General features: G+C 59.0%; 1 protein-coding gene across 2 annotated transcripts in view; it reads left to right on the forward strand.

Moving 5' to 3' along the window:
• The window catches only part of SEZ6L (seizure related 6 homolog like), a 35,977-nt gene extending 16,729 nt beyond the window's left edge, over nt 1–19,248 (forward strand). The window contains exons 2-17 of one of the 2 annotated variants that reach the window (XM_088064901.1): nt 4,382–5,116; nt 5,748–5,881; nt 9,136–9,328; nt 9,788–9,973; nt 10,338–10,503; nt 11,115–11,281; nt 12,079–12,273; nt 12,359–12,497; nt 14,101–14,297; nt 15,390–15,584; nt 15,923–16,114; nt 16,352–16,546; nt 16,870–16,902; nt 17,027–17,138; nt 17,334–17,436; nt 17,719–19,248. In XM_088064901.1, the coding sequence (XP_087921027.1) occupies nt 4,382–5,116; nt 5,748–5,881; nt 9,136–9,328; nt 9,788–9,973; nt 10,338–10,503; nt 11,115–11,281; nt 12,079–12,273; nt 12,359–12,497; nt 14,101–14,297; nt 15,390–15,584; nt 15,923–16,114; nt 16,352–16,546; nt 16,870–16,902; nt 17,027–17,138; nt 17,334–17,436; nt 17,719–17,748 (2,972 nt within the window). In that variant the 3' untranslated portion in view covers nt 17,749–19,248. Of the gene's footprint in view, nt 1–4,381; nt 5,117–5,747; nt 5,882–9,135; nt 9,329–9,787; nt 9,974–10,337; nt 10,504–11,114; nt 11,282–12,078; nt 12,274–12,358; nt 12,498–14,100; nt 14,298–15,389; nt 15,585–15,922; nt 16,115–16,351; nt 16,547–16,869; nt 16,903–17,023; nt 17,139–17,333; nt 17,437–17,718 lie in introns of both variants that reach the window. The other variant, XM_005524582.2, reaches the window with a different exon arrangement.

The raw sequence follows: 19,248 nt of genomic DNA on the forward strand, positions 1-19,248 counted from the left end.
GTTTTTCTGCTCCTCAAGATTCAAGGCCAAAAGCTTTGAAAATCTGAAACCAAACCGATCGCAGCCAAGTGTTTTGGTGGACGCAACCCGCTTTTTCTCATCCAAACCCTCTGTTTTCCTCCCTGAGGATGAAATGTGTGTTGCACTCGCTGGAGGTCGGCGTGGGAAGAGGTGGGAGAGCAGGAGGTGCCCAGGGTGCCCCTTCCCACCCCCCAGCCCCCTGGTGATGAAGGATTGCACCAGGACCTGGCCTAGACCTCCCTACTTTATCCAAGATCTGGATCAGCCCTGGCTGAACTCATCCCCAGCAGAAGTGTTCCTATTTCTCCACAGAGGTTCATGGCATTCCTGCATTGACCATGTGGGAATGAGGAACTCCAGGGGCTCAGCCTGTGTGCAGAGGGTGCTGGGCAGTGCAGGATAAATCCCAGCTCTCCACAAGGGCTTGGATATGATGCCAGCAGCAGCTCCAGGCAGGATTAGCCCAGCCCAGCACCCATGAAAGTGCCTGAGCCCTTCACCGGCAGAGCTGAACACCCCCATTAATAGTGCCTGGATCAGCTTTATGCATTTATGCCACAATCAGATCCTAAACCTCTCTGGACATGATTCCTGAGCTGGAGCAATCCAGCTGCCCTCCCTGGAGCGAGTGCTCAGGGCGATACCATCGGCATTAGTAATGGGAGCCGTGATACGGCTACTCCTGCTTTGGCTCTTTCAGGAGCACAGCAGCGAAACGAGGCCTTTGTGATTATTCCAGCATCCTTTTATCAGGCATTTGCAGCTCTCTAATTCCTCTAAGCCCCTCTGGCTGAGGTATCTTGGCAATCAGGTTCTCCCAGTGCCACAGGAGCACCACTCGCGTGTTGGCCACGGCTGCCCACGGGACACGGGCCTGGCTGGGGGTCCCGGGGACCCTCTTGCATGGGGATGAAGCTTTGGGGCTGGGGAGGACGATTTTGGTGCCTCTGTGCCATCTCTGCTCAGGTGGACGGGTGCTTGGTGCCCCCAAACACCCAGCGCCGTGTCTGGGTGAGAGGAGACGCTCCGGGAGCCGCTGCCCTGCCACCCTTCCCATCCTGCTGCCTCTCCAGAGCTCGGTGCCACCACCCCAGCCCTGGGATGGGGCTGTGCCCCTCTGGCAGCTCCCACACACAGCCCAGGCTCGGCACCGGCGCTTCCTCCTCGGCTAAGTATAAACCGCGGGGGCTGAGGCTGGTTGGAGACATCCTCCCCGGAGCCCTGCGCGGTGTTTGCACACAGCCGGTATCCAGGCACAGCCCAGAATAGACCTGCAGACGAGCTGCCGTTCTGTGTTAAGGTCACTTTGTGCTCCGGAGTGCCCCGGCCCTGGCTGGCCCACCCTGCAGGAGCAGCTGCTGTGCCCACGCTGCCCCGCAGAGCCCCCGGTGCCTCGCTGGACTGGCGAGGGCTGCAGGGCCACCACGGAGGTCCCCATGGATTTGGAGAAGCGGAGAGCTCCTGATGGAGATACAAGATAAACCCCTTGTCCATCTCCATAGCGTTTATTTCCTCCAGAGCTGCTGTGGCAGATTAGATCAAGGTCAAACGTGATCATTTCTCTTCCAGCAGCGGGTTGGTGCAGAGCAGGATGGGTTTTGGCAGCTGGGGAGGCTCCTGTGTGACCACTGTCACCCCGTGGGGCCCTTGGAGGTGGCTGCTGGAATTCAGATCAGGGTGGAAGGACCTTACCAAAGCCCACCCTGGCCCTGCAAACACGGAAACCCACTGCAATCCTTCCTCGAGGATGAGGACACTCTGTTCTGCTTCCCAAATGGTCCCTGGGCAGGAGTGAGAGGGCAGGGGCTGCCCGGGGGCTGTGGGGGCTGTGGGGCAGCACCGAGCTCCATGGGGAGGGAGCAGGGTCTGGCAGCCCAGGGAGGTGCTGGAGCACAGCTCGGCTTTGGGGGGTGGTGATCAATCAGGAGCTGAGATCGACGATCAATTCTGTTTCTGATAAGGCAGAAAAAGCCCGTATCGATCCCGGATGCCAGGGCCCTGTTCCTGCCCCTCCCCTGCTCCGTCCTGGCTGTGTTCCGCCCTCTCTTCCCCTGGAATGCGCATTTGCCCTTTACAAACTGCAGCATGTTTAGTGTCTCATTAAGGACTCGCTTTACAGAGTGTTTTATTTCATGCTTTGTTAAGGACAGAATCGAGTAAATGCATCCTGGCAAAGGATCTAATAAGGAATTAGTCAGCTTTCCAAAGGCATAAAAGATGGTTTAAAGGCACAATCCATTAAGAATTAGGGTTCACATGACAAATAACCCCGGGATCCTGGGTTGGTGGTTTTGGGAACGTGTGGACTTTAAGGACTCGGTATCCTTGACTCCTGCTGTGAGCTGGTGTTCCAACACGTCCCAGCATGTCCCAGCATGTCCCAGTGTGTCCCAGCATGTCCCAGCATGTCCCAGTGTGTCCCAGCATGTCCCAGTGTGTCCCAGCATGTCCCAGCATGTCCCAGTGTGTCCCAACATGTCCCAGCATGTCCCAGTGTGTCCCAGCATGTCCCAGTGTGTCCCAGCATGTCCCACTGGCCAGTGAGCCTCCTCCCCTGCCAGGGCTGTGCTTCCTCCCCCCTGTCTGAGAGCCCCATCTTCTCCTGTCATGGAAAAAACCTTTTGCTGCAGAGCCCTGAAAGTGTCACCTGGGCCATGGGAGAGCAACCAGAGACTGCTCCTCCTTGCCTTGGGATGGGAGAGGAAGAGAAGAGCCCATGAGAGCTCTACAAAACTTCTCAGGGAAGGAGAGCTGCCACAGGCACAGCCTTGGGGACATTTCCCCCATCGGCCCAGGCAGGGTGCCCGTGGAGGCCAAGATCAACCCAGGGTGGGATGGAGAGGGAAACAGAGATACCAACAAGCAGAAGGTGTGGAAGCTCCTGCTCTGGCTCTGCAGAAGTGTGGGGACACTGAGGCACCCAAACTTTCCTGGGGGGAGATTATTCAGAGCTGATTGTTGCAGATGATGTGTGTGAAATGTCTCCTAATGCACTCAGGGAATTGGTGATGGTGATGGGTTTGCTGAACCACTTTCTAATTAAGGAATTAATGTTTTAACTTGTGGCAAATGGGAGGAGAGGCCAGGAAGCCCTCGGGGGCCAGGACAGGTTTGCTGGTGCAGCAGGGTGGTGGCAGCAGGGTGCAGTGGCTTGGGGCAGGCACAGCTCTGTCCTCATCTGTCCCAGGGGCAAAGGACCAGCCCAGGGACCTGCAGAGTGTCCAGGACCAAGGAGCAGTGTAGTGGCTGCCAAGAGTTTTGGCAGCTCCATCCTTGAGGCTAATTCACCAGCTTTTGCCTTTCCCTGTTCCTTATCTTTGGTTCTTGCCAGAAACTGCTTCTGTTTTCCAGAAGATGGAGCAAAGTCAGTTTTTTCAGCGCTGCTCAGCCCCTCTGCACAGGCTGCTTGTGCCCTCCCTTGGCCCCCTGGGTGGTGTCACCCAGCAGTGTGTCTGTGCTTCAGGATTCACATACAAAAGCTCCATTTTTCCCCCTTCTTTTCATTCCAGTCTTACTTTAATCAGCAGAATTTGAAACAGGAAACAAGTTAAAATGTAAGCCAAGAGTCGAGCTTTTGTTTAAGGCACCTGCGCTACCGAGGTGAGCCGAGGTTTGTCTGGAGTCTGCTTGGGAAGGGAGCCCTGACTGCTGCTCCAGCCCCCATCCCATGGAGAGCTGGTGCTCTGGTGGCCTGGCTGCCACCACGGGCATGTCACAGCAGCCTGAGTTGGGTTAGGGATTGCTTGATGCCTTCGTGTGCAGCCACCAAGGGCAGCACGAGCCTGGGCAGCCCCAGGCCAGCAGTGGGGCTGGGGGATTGCAGACCCCCTATGCCCCCAGAGGGACAGGGACCCTGCGTTCTGGGGGGCTCCAAACCCTCCCAGGGGACACGAGGGGGCTGGAATTACGGTCTTTAAGTACCCTGCATTAAGTGCTTTCCCTGGCAACTGCTGTTTCCATGGAAAGCGTTGACTCTCGGAGCTCTTTGCGTGTCTCACAGAGCTCACGATGAATTCCAGCCCATGGATCACAGCCCAGTCACCCCACGGTGGTGGATAAATCTGTATTTACGCAGTTACCCCCTGGCCAGAGCGGAGCTGGGTGGCTTTGGTCACTCTCTCCTTCCTGCCCATCCCTGTTCCCAACAGAAGTTGGGTTGGGTTTTCCCAACACGGATTTGCCTGAGGGGGCTCTGCCAAGGCGGGTGTGTTGTGCTGTGGGGGCCGGTGGTTCTTTCTTTGGGAAGTGGTGGGTGTTCCTGCAGCCACAGCTTCCCAGCGGGCTGATTTCACACCACCAGCACAGCTCTAATTTCGTGCCCAGCTTTGCCCAGGCCCCACTTTCCCCTGTTTTTTTGCAGACAGCGGATCGGGGGCAGCGCTGGTGCCGGCCAGCCCGGACCCTCTCGCTGCGGATGAGCCGCTGGGGAAGACGGGCGGTGGAGCTGCGGAGCTCGGGCACGGCACGGCTTTGGCTGGTGGAGCTGAGGATTTTGGGCATGCCCTGGGTTCAGCCCCTGGAGCTGGGCAGCTCGGGCAGGGCACTGCCCTCAACCTCCTGCCGGCCCCGGAGGACGAAGCCGTGCCAGCGGAGGAGACCACACCGCTCCTGCCTACGGCCCCCAGACCTGCTGCCAAACAAACTTCCCCCGTTAAGAAAAAGCCACCGACTCTAAAGCAAGTAAATATGGGAAGGAAGCACCCAAGGCTGAAGCCCACCCTGGCAGGGCCCCCCGGGACTGCCTCCTCAGCCAGCCCACGGAGCTCCAGGCTCCCCACAGCCACCCCAGGGCCGCAGGTGCCAGCAGAGGACATGGAGCGGAGCCCCCCCGAGCTGCCCTGGGGGGACCAGGCCACCACCAGCCGCCCCACGCTGCAGATCTCCCCTTCCACCCTGCCCCCAGCCCTGCCCCAGCCCTTCCCTGGCAGCACCGGGGATGCTGGAGAGGCTCCGACGGCCGCTCCCGCTGGCGCTGCCGTTATCCCAACAAACAGCGCGGAGAGGGACGTGCACGGCTCTGCGGCGGAGGAGAGCCAGGAGACCACCACGACCACCATCGTCACCACCACTGTCACAACCACGGAGCCCACCCCGGGTGAGCTGGGCACGGGCACGGGGCTATGGCACCGGTGGGGAGCACGCCTGTGTTTAGGCAGGGCCCCCCCAAAATCAGGCCACCACCCGGGTTTGGGGGCTGCCTAAAATCTTCTGCTCTTCATGCACTTTATGATTGGAGGGATGAAACACTTGTGCAATGAGGAAAGGCTGGGACAGCTGGGAGAAGGCTCCAGGAAGAGCATAGAGCTCCTTCCAATTCCTAAAGGGGCTTCAAGAGCTGGAGAGGGAATTTAGACAAGGGCTTGGAATGTCAAGGGAAGGAGGAATGACTTCCCACTGCCAGAGGGCAGGGTTAGATGGGATATAGGGAAGAAATTAATCCCTGTAAGGGTGGTGAGGCCCTGGCAGAGGTTGCCCGGAGCAGCTGTGGCTGCCCCTGGATCCCTGGAGGAATCCAAGGCCAGGCTGGATGGGGCTTAGAGCAACCTGGGATAGTGGGAGGTGTCCCTGCCCATGGCAGGGGTTGGGCTTTAATGTCCCTTCCAACCCAAACCACTCTGGGATTCTGTAATTCCATGGGATCACTGATGGGGCAGGGACTGGGCTGCTGGGTTTTGGGGTGTGGGAGGGAATTTCCCTCGGTGTGACCCCGCTGTGTGTCCCCTCAGTGCTCTGCAGCATGAGCTTCCACGACCCCGAGGGCTACATCGACTCCACGGATTACCCCCCGCTGCCCCTGCACGGGTACCTGCAGTGCACCTACAACGTCACCGTCTACACCGGCTACGGCGTCGAGCTCCAGGTGAGCCGTGCCCTGGGGGGCATCCCCACGGCCAGACCCCCCTGGTCACTGCAGCAAAGCCTTGGGCACCTCTGCCCTGGGCACTTTCACTTGATGAAATACCCCTTCCCGGGGAAAAAGTAGATTTTTCTGAGGCTTTGTAATAAATGAATTCTAGGAGGGAGCTGGAACATCCTGAATGTCAGTGATGATCAAGCTCTTTAAATGTCACGCAATTAATTTAAGCAAGAGGAGCTGGCAGCAGGTTGTTAAAAAGGCACTTGATGGGAAGGGGCCACCATCTTCCCTGCCCTCTGCACCACCCATTTTCTGGGAGAGGTTTGGGTGGCTCTGAGGGTGCAGGAAGCCCAGGAGGGTGGCCCTGGTTCCTTCTCTGGCTGTCACAGGTGCCTGGCAAATGCCCACCCATCAGAGCAGGGGGTCTCACCCAAGCTGATGTGCACCACTGCACCACCAGCTCCCCCTGAAATGAGCATCCCTCAGCCTGGTGAGGCTGCAGGCAGGGCAGGCACCTCTGCATGTTCCAAACACTCTCCAGGTCAAACCAGCCCAGGGTCTCCATGTTCCCTGCAAGCCCTTTCTTCTTGTGTTTCCTCCATGCATCCAATTAAAATCCCTTCACTTTGAATTCGCGTAATTAAAAGTGTGCATTAAAAGGAGCAGGAATTCCAGGGGGCTGTCCTCACTGTCCCCTGGGGACACAGGCAGGGGCTGCCCCCAGGCCATGAGGCCACCGTGGCTGCCATGCCTGGTGGGGAGGTTGCCCTGGGAGCAGCAGTGGTGCAGGTTGAGCACCGGAGAGTCTGAGCAGCTCAGCCACTTTTCCATGGCAGTGGAAAAGTATCTGGACACAGCAACTGTCTCCTCGGATCCGCAGGGTGCTAAAGACAGGCTGCTCTGCTGTAAATTCGCCTCTGTCCATAATCCATCAGGTGACACCACTCCTGACCTCACTCCATTGCGAGCTGAGGTTTTAATGGAGCATAAAATTGGCCTCTCCACCCCCCCAAGCTTTGCATTTTGCTTTGCTGATCTTCGGAGTGTTTCAGACAAATTAAATCACAACAGCAGGTCGGTGCTGGTGGAGCGTGGCCTCATCTGCAGCTGGCAGTGCCCCGAGCTGCAGCACCACGGGCTCGGGGCTGGGAGGTGAATTCCAAAGGAAAGGCACTGGAGAACCCGGGCTGTGGGGTATGGGGTCCCCTCGGAGGGGTTTGGATTTGATTCCCAGCCCCTGTAGCGGGGAGGTGCTGCCTCTTACCCTGGGAATCTCATTAAAGGCACCTGCAGGAGGAAAGGGAAGCTCCTGGGACGGGATGCCCTACACGGGCTGTTCCCTCTCCCTGCAGGGGCTGTGGCACAGCCTGGTGGTGGCAGGAATGGCTGTGGCATTCCAGCCCTGCCCAAAACTGCTCCTGCAGGCACTGGGAGCAGGAGGACACAGGGACCCTCCACTTCCTTTGGAGTCAGACCCTCACTGACTGCAGGGAAATCTGCCTTTGGGGAGGAGTGGGCACAAAGCCTGGATGCCAGGCATGGCACTGGGAAAGGCTGGGAGCTGCCCCGGGCTGTGTGAGAGCTCAGGGTCCCTGCTCAGCTCCCTGCCCCTCCCTGCACCCCTCACAGCATTCCAGGGAGAGCTGTGTCCCTGCCTGTGCCAGGGCAGCCCTGGGAGCGGGGAGCAGCCAGCTCTCCCAATGCTTCGTGAAATTATATTTATTTTTAAAATTCCTGAATCTTCTTGGCAGGAAATAGAATTTCCCTAAAGAGGTTTTTCCAGTGGGTGAGCGAGGCTGGCAGGCTGACTTGAGGATCCCTCCTGCCTTCCCAAGGCTCTGGAGGAGCTGCTGTCGGTGCAGGCTGTGATTGAAGCCGGAGCCTGTGCTCCAGCCCCTGGCAGGAGCTCACACATATGGTCCCTCTCGCAGGGCTGACGGTCCCTGGCGCGGCGCCACGGCAGCGTCTGCACTCGCTGGTTCCTCCGGGCTCCTCTGGGAATGCCAGCCTGGTGCTGGCACAGGGAATGGCACCCTGCTCCCCTGGCTTTACCCAGGGGAGGCTGATGGTGGAGCCGAGTGTGTGTGCGTGCGTCCCGTGGCACCCAGCGCTGCTCCCCAGCTTCCTCCCTTCTGCAGAGCTCTGCCCGCTCCAGCTGCTCCCCCGAATCCCCTTCCCAATTTCCTGGAGTGGTTTTGGCTCTGTGTCATGTGCGTGGTGCCACCAACGCTGGAGGGAGCCAGCTGGGGAACAGGTTTGGCTTCAAGCAGAACAAAATCTGTTAGAAACACCTTGGAAAAATCTTTGCAGGGATCCAGACACAGATGGAGAAGCAAAGCTCTGTCCCAGTGGGAGCTGAGGGAAATTGTTGTTGTCGTATGGAGCCCACTTGGATACTTGGACTCCAAATAATTCACCCAAATAACACTCAATTCATCCCCTTTATTAATAATCAGATTTGAGCCATCCCACCAGCCACAGTGCATGCTGGCCATGCTGGGGATGCATTTTTGGGACAATACCTGGAAAAGAAGAAATGACCCAGGGCAGGCTAGGGGTCAGAGCTGCATGTGGCTCTTCCAGAACCCAGCTGGAAAAACAAGGCAGAATCAGCTCCTCTTGGATTGAAACACAGGCTGGGGTGAACCCAGGCATGCTCTGAACCAGCCTGGTGATGTTAATCCAGCTTTGCCGTGAAGAACGGGCTTTTCCAGGGATTTTCCTTGAGGAGCAGGCTCAGGATGCTGAGGGCTGGGGATGGCTCCATGCAGTGCCCTTGGAGCAGGGCACATCCCAGCCCTGTGTGCCAGGGGGAGGTGGGCACGGCGGTGACAACAGCCACAAATCCCTCCAGTCACAACATCGTCGGGAGCGCTCCCAATCACGGCTGGGCTGGTGCTAAATATAGAGCCCCGGGCCTCGCACACTCAGGGAAACAAACGGTCTGATGAGCATCTCTCTGCTGAAATATGAGCCCATTTATTAAGCTAAATGGACGTGAAATGTAAATGTGAGGTTACTGCTCAGCTATTTCCAAATAATAATTAAAGCCTTTTGGAACTACTCATTAGATGCACTCACTGTGTGGCTCCCCGGTGGGGTGAGGGATCCTGGGGAGGTTTCCTGGTGCACGGGGTGATCACCAAACCCTGAGGAGTGCCCTGGTTTTGTTGCAGCGCTGCTCTGGTGCGATGCTCTGCGGGTCTGTGTGACAGACAGACCTGTCCCCGCAGCTCACAGGTCTCTGCTCCCCGCAGGTGAAGAGCGTGAACCTGTCGGACGGGGAGGTGCTGTCCATCCGCGGCGTGGATGGAGATGCCCTGGTGGTCTTGGCCAACCAAACCCTTCTGGTGGAAGGCCAGGTGATCCGCAGCCCCACCAACACCATCTCCGTCTACTTCCGCACCTTCCAGGACGATGTGGTGGGGACGTTCCAGCTCCACTACCAGGGTGAGTGTGTCCCCGACATGGGTACGGGGGTTTGGGGCCAGTCCCAAACCAGTGGGCTCCTGTTTCACCCCCTGCCTGTGCCCACAGCATCGGTGGAGGTGTTGTGCCCAGGGTAGAGGGGTCAGTGTGCCCTGATGTCCCCAGCCCTGTGCTGGCTGTGCTTCTCACACCCGCCTTGCCCCGTTTCTGTCCCCGTGCAGCAGCTCCTCCTGCACACACTCACACTACCAGTCTATTTTTTGCCTCGAAGAGCTTTAAAAAATAAATGAGTTCCAGCAAATTATTTTTAAAATAGAAACTGGGTCTGGGCAAGAGCAGTAACAGGTGGGGAAGCGGCGGCAGTGGGGGGTTGGTGGTGCTCCGCCGCTGGTCTGTGTGACACGTGGGCACATCCAGCACGTCCCCACGGGGAGGCTGGGAGCAGCTGAGCCCCGAGCTCCCAATGTGTGCCTGTCCCAGTGTTTATGCTGAGCTGCAACTTCCCACGGAGACCTGACTTTGGAGACGTGACGGTGATGGATCTGCACTCGGGTGGCATCGCTCACTTCCACTGTCACCTGGGCTACGAGCTGCAGGGCCCCCGCATGCTGACCTGCATCAACGCGTCCCGGCCGCACTGGAGCAGCCCTGAGCCCATCTGCTCAGGTACCTGCACACCCCAGCCCCTGGGGCTGGGAAACATGAGTCCCTTTCTTTGCCCCATGAGATGAATGTGGTCCTGGGAGGGGATGAGAGCATGGCCTGAGGTGCCACAGGTGGTCAGGCGGTGACAGCAGAATCTGTCCCCTCATTAGGCAGCAAAGGGAAAGGAAATGAAGATTTTATGTGTGAGTACAAATATGCATTTGTGAGTATAAATATGTACAGACAGAGCAAAGCAGAGCCAGGCAAGAGGTCTGTGCACTGGGCACTCTGAGAAGCACCAGGCAGTGGGGTCACCCCTGGGCTGGGGGGGACACAAATGCCACTGTCCCCGTGCCCATCCCAGCGGGGCTGTGCTCTGTTGCAGCTCCCTGTGGAGGGACAGTCCACAATGCCACCATCGGCCGCGTGCTGTCCCCCAGCTACAGCGGGAACCAGTCTGGCAGCATGTACTGCGTGTGGGCCATCGGGGCACCCCCGGGCCAGAAGCTGCACCTGCACTTCGAGAAGCTCCTGCTGACCGAGAAGGACAGGTGAGACTCCAGGAGCTGTTTCCCCACAGCCCTGAGACTGCAGAGAGTTTCCAGGGAGCTCCAAGGGGCTTCTTCTGCATGGGGCGAGGAGCAGGGCCTTTTGCTGGGCACTAAATATAGAAAAATGGAATTATTTGGGTTGGGAAAGCCCTCTGAGATTACTGAGTTCAACTGTCCCCCAGCACTGCTGAGGCCACCACTAAACCATGTCTCCACGTTTACATGGCTGTTAAACTCCTCCAAGGATGGGAACCACCACTGCCCCCAGCAGCCTGTTTCAATCTTGTCAGGCCTTTTGGGGAAGAAATTTCCCCTGATATCCAGTCTAAACCTTCCCTGACACATCTGGTCCTGTCTCTTGTTCCCTGGGAGCAGAGCATGACCCCCCTGGCTGTCCCCTCCTGTCAGGGAGCTGTGTAGAGCCAGAAGGACTCCCTGAGCCTCCTTTTCTCCAGGCTGAGCCCCTTCCCCAGCTCTGCTCCCTTCCCTGGACACCCTCCATGTCCATCCTGGAGAGAGGGGCCCAGGATATACCAAAATCTGGATGCTCCCAGCTCGTCCCAGCTGCTGCACCTCACTGGGCGGGGCTGAGGGTCGCTGCTGTCCCGCAGGATGGTGGTGTACAGCGGGGACACCAACCGCTCGGCCGTGCTCTACGACTCGCTGCGCGCCGACAGCGTCCCCTTCGAGGGCGTCATCAGCGATGGCTCCTCCATCAGGATCGACTTCCGCGCCGAGGAGCCCGCGGCCGCCACGGCCTTCAACATCCGCTTCGAAGGTGCTGTGTCCCCGTGGCGGGACCCGAGGGCAGTGCCAGGCTCAGCCGTGGACACTCAGCTGTCCCCTGTCGCTGTTGGACACGATGTAGAAGTGTGGATTCATAGCAGGCACCAGAATGAGTTGCTAGGAAAAGGGGCCTTTTATTCTCTGAACTTTTCAGCTTTTATAGGGTCTTACACTACAGGGTTAACATGGTTGGTCAAAGGAATGCCACCTCTTGTGCCATTGGTGGGACAAGAGATAAACAGGCTATTTACAGTTGTCCAGAACAGTTCTGAGAAAATAAGATAGTTTGCAAATGTTGTCTTTGAGTGTGAGATCTCCCAAGAAACTTTTCCTTGGGAACAGATCAGCTACTGGCAGCGTGTAATATCCTCAGGTTCTGAGAAAATCAGGTCCACAGTCCCCAGCTGTCCTGGTGCCCTTCTGTAGCTCCCGTTGTCATTTAAGTGGATCCTGCTGTAGGATCATTCCCACGGGAGCCCTGTGGCCTGAGCAGGCTCAGTAACACGCAGCAGTCCCAGGGTGGATGGCTCAGCATCCCCAGCTGGGGAGGCACAGTGCCCGGCAGTGCCCATCCCCAGTGCTGATCCCCCATGGGAGCGGGGTTTGGTTCAGAACAGATAAATGGTTGTTAATCCTGATTGCCTGTAAAACACTCGGTGGAAGAGGCCATGGTGGGGATGCAGGGGTCAGGTTCTCATGGGGACAGCAGCGGGGCCTGGGTGTCACCCAGGGAAGCTCAGCGAGACAGGAGAAGCTCCGTGTCCCACAGCTAACAGGGATCTCTTCCAGCCTTTGAGCGGGGCCACTGCTACGAGCCCTACATCCAGAACGGGAACTTCACCACCTCTGACCCCACCTACAACCTGGGCACCACGGTGGAGTTCACCTGTGACCCCGGGCACTCCCTGGAGCAGGGCCCCGCCATCATCGAGTGCATCAACATGCGGGACCCCTACTGGAATGACACGGAGCCGCTGTGCCGAGGTCAGTCCTGCCCGTGGGCACTGCTGGCTCTGGGGTGAGCAGCCCTGGGCCCCCGCTCAGCCCTGCCTACCCCTTGCCCCCACAGCCACGTGTGGAGGGGAGCTGACGGCCGTGGCCGGGGTGATCCTGTCCCCCAACTGGCCGGAGCCCTACACGGAGGGGGAGGATTGCATCTGGAGGATCCATGTGGGTGAGGAGAAGCGGCTCTTCCTGGACATCCAGCTGTGAGTAGCCCAGGAGCTCAGTGTCTGTCCCTGCCCCAGCAGTGCTCAGCCCATTTTGCTGCAATATCCTGTTGCCCTCACCTCCACCATGGAATCACAGAATCCCTGAACAGTTTGGGTGGGAGGGACCTTGAAGCTGATCTCCCATGGGCAGCAGCACCTTCCACTATCCCAGGTTCCTCCAAGGCCCTTCCAACCCGCAATGATGGAGCAGCCACAGCTTCTCTGGGCAACCTGTGCCAGGGCCTCACCTCCCTCACAGGGAAGACTCTTGCTATGTCTTGTTCTCCCCCTCAGAGCTTCCATAATCCTCTTTGACAGCACTTGGCACCCTGGGCAGGCCTGAGTGGCGCTCCCTGAGTTCAAAGCACCATTACACGATCCATAGCAGCAGTTAATTGCTGCTCCAGTGGCTTTGGAATTCTCCACAGGGAGTGGTGCCACAGCAGCATGTGGCCGTGTGCTACTGGGTCGTGCAGGGTTAGGAGAGCCTGGAGGCATCCATGAGATGGAAACAGCTCAATCTTTGGGCTGAATGTGAAATACAGGCTCTAAGGGAGCACAGCCACCCAGTAAGGCCAGGCTGAACATGCTGGGGTCAGAAGGGAATGGGATCTAATGCCAGGCTGAGAGCTTTTGGCATGATAATGCTGCTGCTGCAGCGGGAGCCTCCTTTGATGCTATTTTGGGTTTTCAAGAGGAGGACATGTTTCAAGTAGAGGCTTAGAGTCATAAAGATTTTAAAGCTCCCCATAAAATCCCAAGTGGGAGCTCCCAGCACACCTCTCCCAGCTCTGTGGGTGCTTGGGCTGAGCAGAACTGGAGGCCAAGTGATTTGAAGTCATCAGGCATAAATGTCACTGAGAAAATCGTGTTTGACAGAAAGCAGAGATTTACTACAAATGTCAGCTTGCCATGGGGATTAGCTGGGCTCCCTCCAAGATCATTCCTAATAAAACGTTTGGGGATCAGCTCAGGCATCTCCTGTGTGGCTGGGAGCATCCTGGTGCTCTCCTCTGGCCCTCTTTCCCCCAGGGAAGGGGAGGAGGGCTGTCCCTGCCCCAGTTCCTCCAGGCGCTGGTGCCGGCTGTGCTCCCAGCCCCGGGGTGCCTTGCTGGGCTGGACACGGCAACACAGAGAGCAGAGAAGGGGTGTCTTTGCCCACCCTCGGGATCAGTGTGATCGTTCACCCCCGCAGCCAGCCCCGGGCACCCGGAGAACCCTCCCTGTGTGTCCCCTGGAGTGTGCACCCATCCCCTGCCCTTGGCCTTGGAGCGGGGGGAGAGCAGCGAGACCCCCGCATCCCCTTCGGCTCCAGAGCAGCCGCATTCCTGGGGTGGACGGAGGCTTCAGCCATCCCTGCCCGGTGTCCCCGGCCGTCCCTGCCATCCGCGGGCCGCCACTGCGCTCTGGTGGCCGCGGGGACAAGCGCGATTCCGCCGGGACCGGCGTTCCCAAGCGCGGGGTCCCGGGAGCCGCCGGCACCGCCCGGCCTCGAACCCCCCGGACGGAGGCGACCCGGAGGAAGGTCACCTGGCTGTCCCTGCTGTGTCCTGCCTGGGCTCCCGGCACACGCTGCTCTCTAACCAAACTCTCCTCTCAGCCTGAACATCACCAACAGCGACATCCTCACCATCTACGACGGGGACGAGCTCTCCGCCCGCATCCTGGGGCAGTACGTTGGCAGCAGCGGCCCCCAGAAGCTTTACTCCTCCAGCCCCGACCTCACCATCCAGTTCCACTCGGACCCTGCTGGGCTCATCTTTGGGAAGGGGCAAGGATTCATCATGAACTACATAGGTACGGGGAGCAGGGTGCTGGTGCGAGGATGGGACACACAGCCAGCCCAGACTGTCCAGGTGCAGGGTCTGGAAGCGGGGAGAGTCACTGTGGCACCACACCCCCTTCACATCCCACCCTGAACCTCCTGCCAACCCCCAGCCCAGCTGCAGTCTCTGGGTCAGTCACTTCTGGGGTGTCCCTCTATGTCTCCCCTCCTTCAGGCTGGCAACAAGGTGTTTTTGGTCCCTCTTAGCCCTGGTCTGGCCTAGAGGGAAAGAAATTGCTGAGAACAGGGATGCAGGATCCCCACACACACCCTGTCAGGCAGGAGCTGATGGCAGGGGTGGTCATTGAAGCCAGTCCCTGGGTGGGCTCCTGAGATGGATGTTCCCATCTCTTTGCTCCAGTGCGTCTCAGACTGCACCTGGAGACATCTGTTCCACTGTCCTTTGGGACAGCTGTGCCTGCCCGTGGCAGGGACAAGGACTGGGAAGGGCATTACATGCCCCCTGGCTGCCTCTCCCCCACCCTGCTGCCCGTGCCAGACTCCTTTCCAGGCATGTTTTCTGTGCACTGCTGGAAGCCCTGGCTACGACAGACGGAGGGAGCTGCAGTGCAGAGCACCTGGGAGGCTGCAGGGCCCTCCTCGCTGCTCTGCAGCACACGGGGCTGGGGAGGGCAGGACACAAGCCCTCACCTGAGCAAACCAGCCTGGGGGAAGCAGGGAACAAATCCTCCCGTGAGCAAACCAGTTGTGCTGTGACCATGGTGCTGGCACCTCTCCTGCACCTGCAGCTGGAGCTGAGCCTGGTGTTCCCAGGGTATCCTGACCCCAGCACAGACATTGCTCCATTTTCACCAGCCCAGCCCTCTACCTGCCTGTAGGATCAGGGCTGAGGAGGCTTCAAAGAGCCCCTGTCCCCCATTGCTGCCCTTTCCCTGTGCCCAGGGGATGCTGCCCACAGCCCAGCTGCGCCATTTGTGGAGCATGGGGCTGGAGAGCTGTGGGGAGGGACAGGCCCTTGGGGAGAGCCGTGTGTCCAGCTGGGGTGGCTCTGGGGAGGGCTGTGCCGCTCGGTGGGTGACAACCAGGATCCCTCTTGGCTGCAGAGGTGTCCCGCAACGACTCCTGCTCCGACCTGCCCGAGATCCAGAACGGCTGGAAGACCACGTCACACACGGAGCTGGTGAGAGGGGCCAAGATCACCTACCAGTGTGACCCGGGCTATGACATCGTGGGCAGTGACACCCTCACCTGCCAGTGGGACCTCAGCTGGAGCAGCGACCCCCCCTTCTGTGAAAAGAGTAAGTGCCCCACAGGAAGGGGCTGCTGTCCACATCCCACACCCTGGAACAGCACTGATCCCAGTCCGAGGGGTTCTCAGGTCTGAGGGGTTCCCAGATGAGGAGCTCCCAGTTCCAAGGGGCTCCCAGTTCTGAGGGGCTCCCAGCTCTGAGGGGCTCCCAGTTCTGAGGGGCTCCCAGCTCTGAGGGGCTCCCAGTTCTGAGGGGCTCCCAGCTCTGAGGGGTTCCCAGTTCCGAGGGGCTCCCAGTTCCGAGGGGCTCCCAGCTCTGAGGGGTTCCCAGTTCCGAGGGGCTCCCAGTTCCGAGGGGCTCCCCGCTCAGCCATCCTCTCTCCCCAGTTATGTACTGCACGGACCCGGGGGAGGTGGAGCACTCCACCCGCCTCATCTCGGACCCGGTGCTGCTGGTGGGCACCACCATCCAGTACACCTGCAACCCCGGCTTCGTGCTGGAGGGCAGCTCCCTGCTCACCTGCTACAGCCGTGAGACCGGGACCCCCATCTGGACCTCGCGGCTCCCGCACTGTGTCTGTAAGTCCGGGTGGTCTCTCCTGCTCCCCTGCAGTCCAGCTCCTCTCTGGGGGTCCTGGGTGGAACTTTTCTGCAGCCAGGACCCTGCCCAGCTGTGGGGGGTGGTGCAGATCCTTGAGCTACCTGGAAGCAGAGTGGGGTGAGAGCTTGGGTGCTTCCTCACTCCCCCCAGGCTGCTTCTGTCCCTCGGCAGCCCAAGTCCTGGGCTCACCCTGGATGTGTTTTGTTCCCTTTCAGCTGAGGAGTCGCTGGCCTGTGATAACCCAGGACTGCCAGAAAACGGGTACCAAATTCTTTATAAGCGCCTCTACCTGCCAGGAGAGTCCCTGACCTTCATGTGCTATGAAGGCTTTGAACTCATGGGGGAGGTGACCATCAAATGCATCCTGGGCCAGCCATCCCACTGGAGTGGCCCCCTGCCCATCTGCAAAGGTAACAGGGAAGGGGATGGGGGGCAAGGGGACAGCCAACAACTCTGTCCCCAACCTGGGACAGCCCAGGGACGTTGGTCTGGCTGCAGCCCCGGCTGGGAGCTGAACTCAGCTGAGACCTGGAGCTTCTCTGGATCTGGGCTCTGCTCAGTCATGGCCACATGCTGACAGACACCAAGAGCTTATTAAAAACTGGGAGTTCGCAGCGTGGTTTTGGGACCAAATAGGGCAGGAGATCCCAGGTTTGGGTTTCCCAGCAGGAAACAGCTGCCAGCACCCAGTCAAACCCAGCTACAGACCAGTAACTCTCCGTCTCTCTTCCAGTGAACCAAGACAGCTTTGAACACGCTCTCGAAGGTGAGTGACGTGGATTTCCTGGATGCGCAGGATCCCGGTGGAGCCTGGGAGGAGGGGGAGAGGCAGAGAGGGGATCACACGGTGCCTGCAAATGCCAACATAATAGATCTTGTCCTTTCAGTAGCAGAAGCTGCTGCAGAGACGTCGCTCGAGGGGGGAAATATGGCCCTGGCCATCTTCATCCCGGTGCTGATCATCTCCCTGCTGCTGGGAGGAGCGTACATCTATCTCACCAGGTGGGGCTGCAGGGGGCTGGCACCGAGCTGGGGGGCTCGGCCAGGGCTGGCTCAGCATCGCCCCCGCCAGCCACACGCCCCGGGCATGGTGCTGGGAGCGCTCTGGGGTGCCCGGGGTGCTGGGAGGAGCTGGGATGGGGGGATGTGGTTCTGGAATCAGTCCGTGCAGCCCAGCGACTCCGCCTCTCCCCGCAGGTGTCGGTACTACTCCAGCCTCCGCCTGCCCCTCATGTACTCCCACCCCTACAGCCAGATCACGGTAGAAACGGAGTTTGACAACCCGATTTATGAGACAGGGGTGAGTCTTGCTGTGCCTGTCCTCTCTAGGGACTCTCCTGAGGGGCTGGGCTGGTTGGGCAGCCACGGGATGAGTCCAGCCAGGCTCTGCGGGAACACTGAGCAATGGGCCATGAGTCCATCCGCGTGGGTCGGGAGGTGCAGGGGGCTGAGGGGACCTGGCTGCAAGGGCATCGCTCCCCTGGGAACAAAACAACACCCAGGATCTCTCTTGCTGCCTGGGAATGGGGAGATGATCCTGAAATGCAGCTGCTGCCCTCATCTGGCTTCTCCTTGCTTGCAGGAAACACGAGAATATGAGGTTTCAATATAAGGACAGCGGTAAGAGAGTCTCCAGCAGCGAACTTAATGTGCTCTCATAGAACTTCCTCAGTAACTAATCCAGAGACCACGTGGAGTTTGGTTGGACCCCCGGACCTGCTGTTGTCTTTCCTTTTGCCTCTCTATTGAAGATTTTACTGTTTTCTTCACTGTATTTATTCTATTTAAACTGCGATAGGTGTGCTGCCCAGCCCTGGGCACAGGCAGCAGCGGGAGCCGGGGCAGAGCTGGGTCCTGGTGAGGCCAGGGGGTCACGGGGGGCACTGCTGTGTCCCCCATCCATGGCAGAATGTCCCCCTCCATGGCGGAGCGTCCCTCGGCACTGCCCACGCAGACGCAGGGGGATTTTTGCCGTTCTGATGTTGTCAAAAATTAAAGATGTCTCCATTGCAAGAGCCTGCGGTTGATTGCTGGGAGCTGAGGTAGCGCAGGGTCCCCCCACAGGCTCCCATCCTGCAGCTCCCGGCTCCCAAAGTGGGACCCTTCCCCGGGGGGCTCGGGGGGCAGTGGTGCAGGGACCGTCCTCGCTGCAGAGCCAGGGAGCAGGGACAGCCTGGTGAGGTACGTGCTGCTTTCTTTTCCCACTTTACTTTGGATGTGGAGAGGCAGCGAGCCAGGACTCCGGGGTGATGCTCTGCCGAGAAGCACCAACCAGTGCCACCCAGCCGCCGGCCCGGTGCAGCTGGGAGCCCTGGAAGCCATCCTGGAAGCCACCCTGGAGCGAGCAGAGCTCCCAGCCGGTGCCTCTCTGCTCTCTGCCCGTTGTTCCTCTCCAGCAGCACTTCCCATCACCCTGCCAGGAACACCCGACCCGGCATGGCCGGAGGTCGCTCCTTGTCCCCCGGCAGCATCTCAGGGTAAGCAGGATGGGCTGGGCCCCCTGGCTCCTGCTGCAGGAGGGGCCTGGGGTGGGCTGTGCTGCGCTGCCCACCCTGCACCTCCCAGATCCACACCTGGCTGGGTCCCACGGCCGGGCAGGGGATGAAGGTGGAGGTGTTTGGAAGAAGAGGCAGGTGGGATGTGTGGAGGCTTCAGCACAGGAGCTCTGTGGGGAGCAGAAGAGGCAGAAATTTGCCCCTCAGTCCCACCCTTGCCATCCCCTTCACTGCATCACCCCTGCCAGAGCCACACAGCAGTGGGGACATGGACCCCCAAAAGGCAACTGTTGTCCCCCAGCCAGTCCCTGGGGAGGGCAGCGAAGGCACCGCCACGTCCTTGGCTGCCGGTGTCCTTCCTTTGTCCTTGTAGAACAATCGCAAGCGCGGGAGGCTGGGTGAGCTCGGGGTGGTTGGTGCAGCTCTGCGGTGTACAGCTGGGATTTAGGGGTTTTCCTTTCAAAACAACGAATGTGTGTTTGTAATTTGTAACGGTTAAAAGAAGAAAAAAAAAAAAGGAAAAAAAAAAGAGAAAAAAAAAATGTGCCAAAAAAATGTACGAAGCATTTCATTTCCCTTCATACATGTCTGTTTTTATAAGAACAATGTGAAAATTG

This window comes from Pseudopodoces humilis, chromosome 20 (genome assembly GCF_049639895.1).
Source record: "Pseudopodoces humilis isolate 2021_Gansu_Grassland_sample_001 chromosome 20, ASM4963989v1, whole genome shotgun sequence".
Classification (NCBI taxonomy): Eukaryota; Metazoa; Chordata; class Aves; order Passeriformes; family Paridae; genus Pseudopodoces; species Pseudopodoces humilis.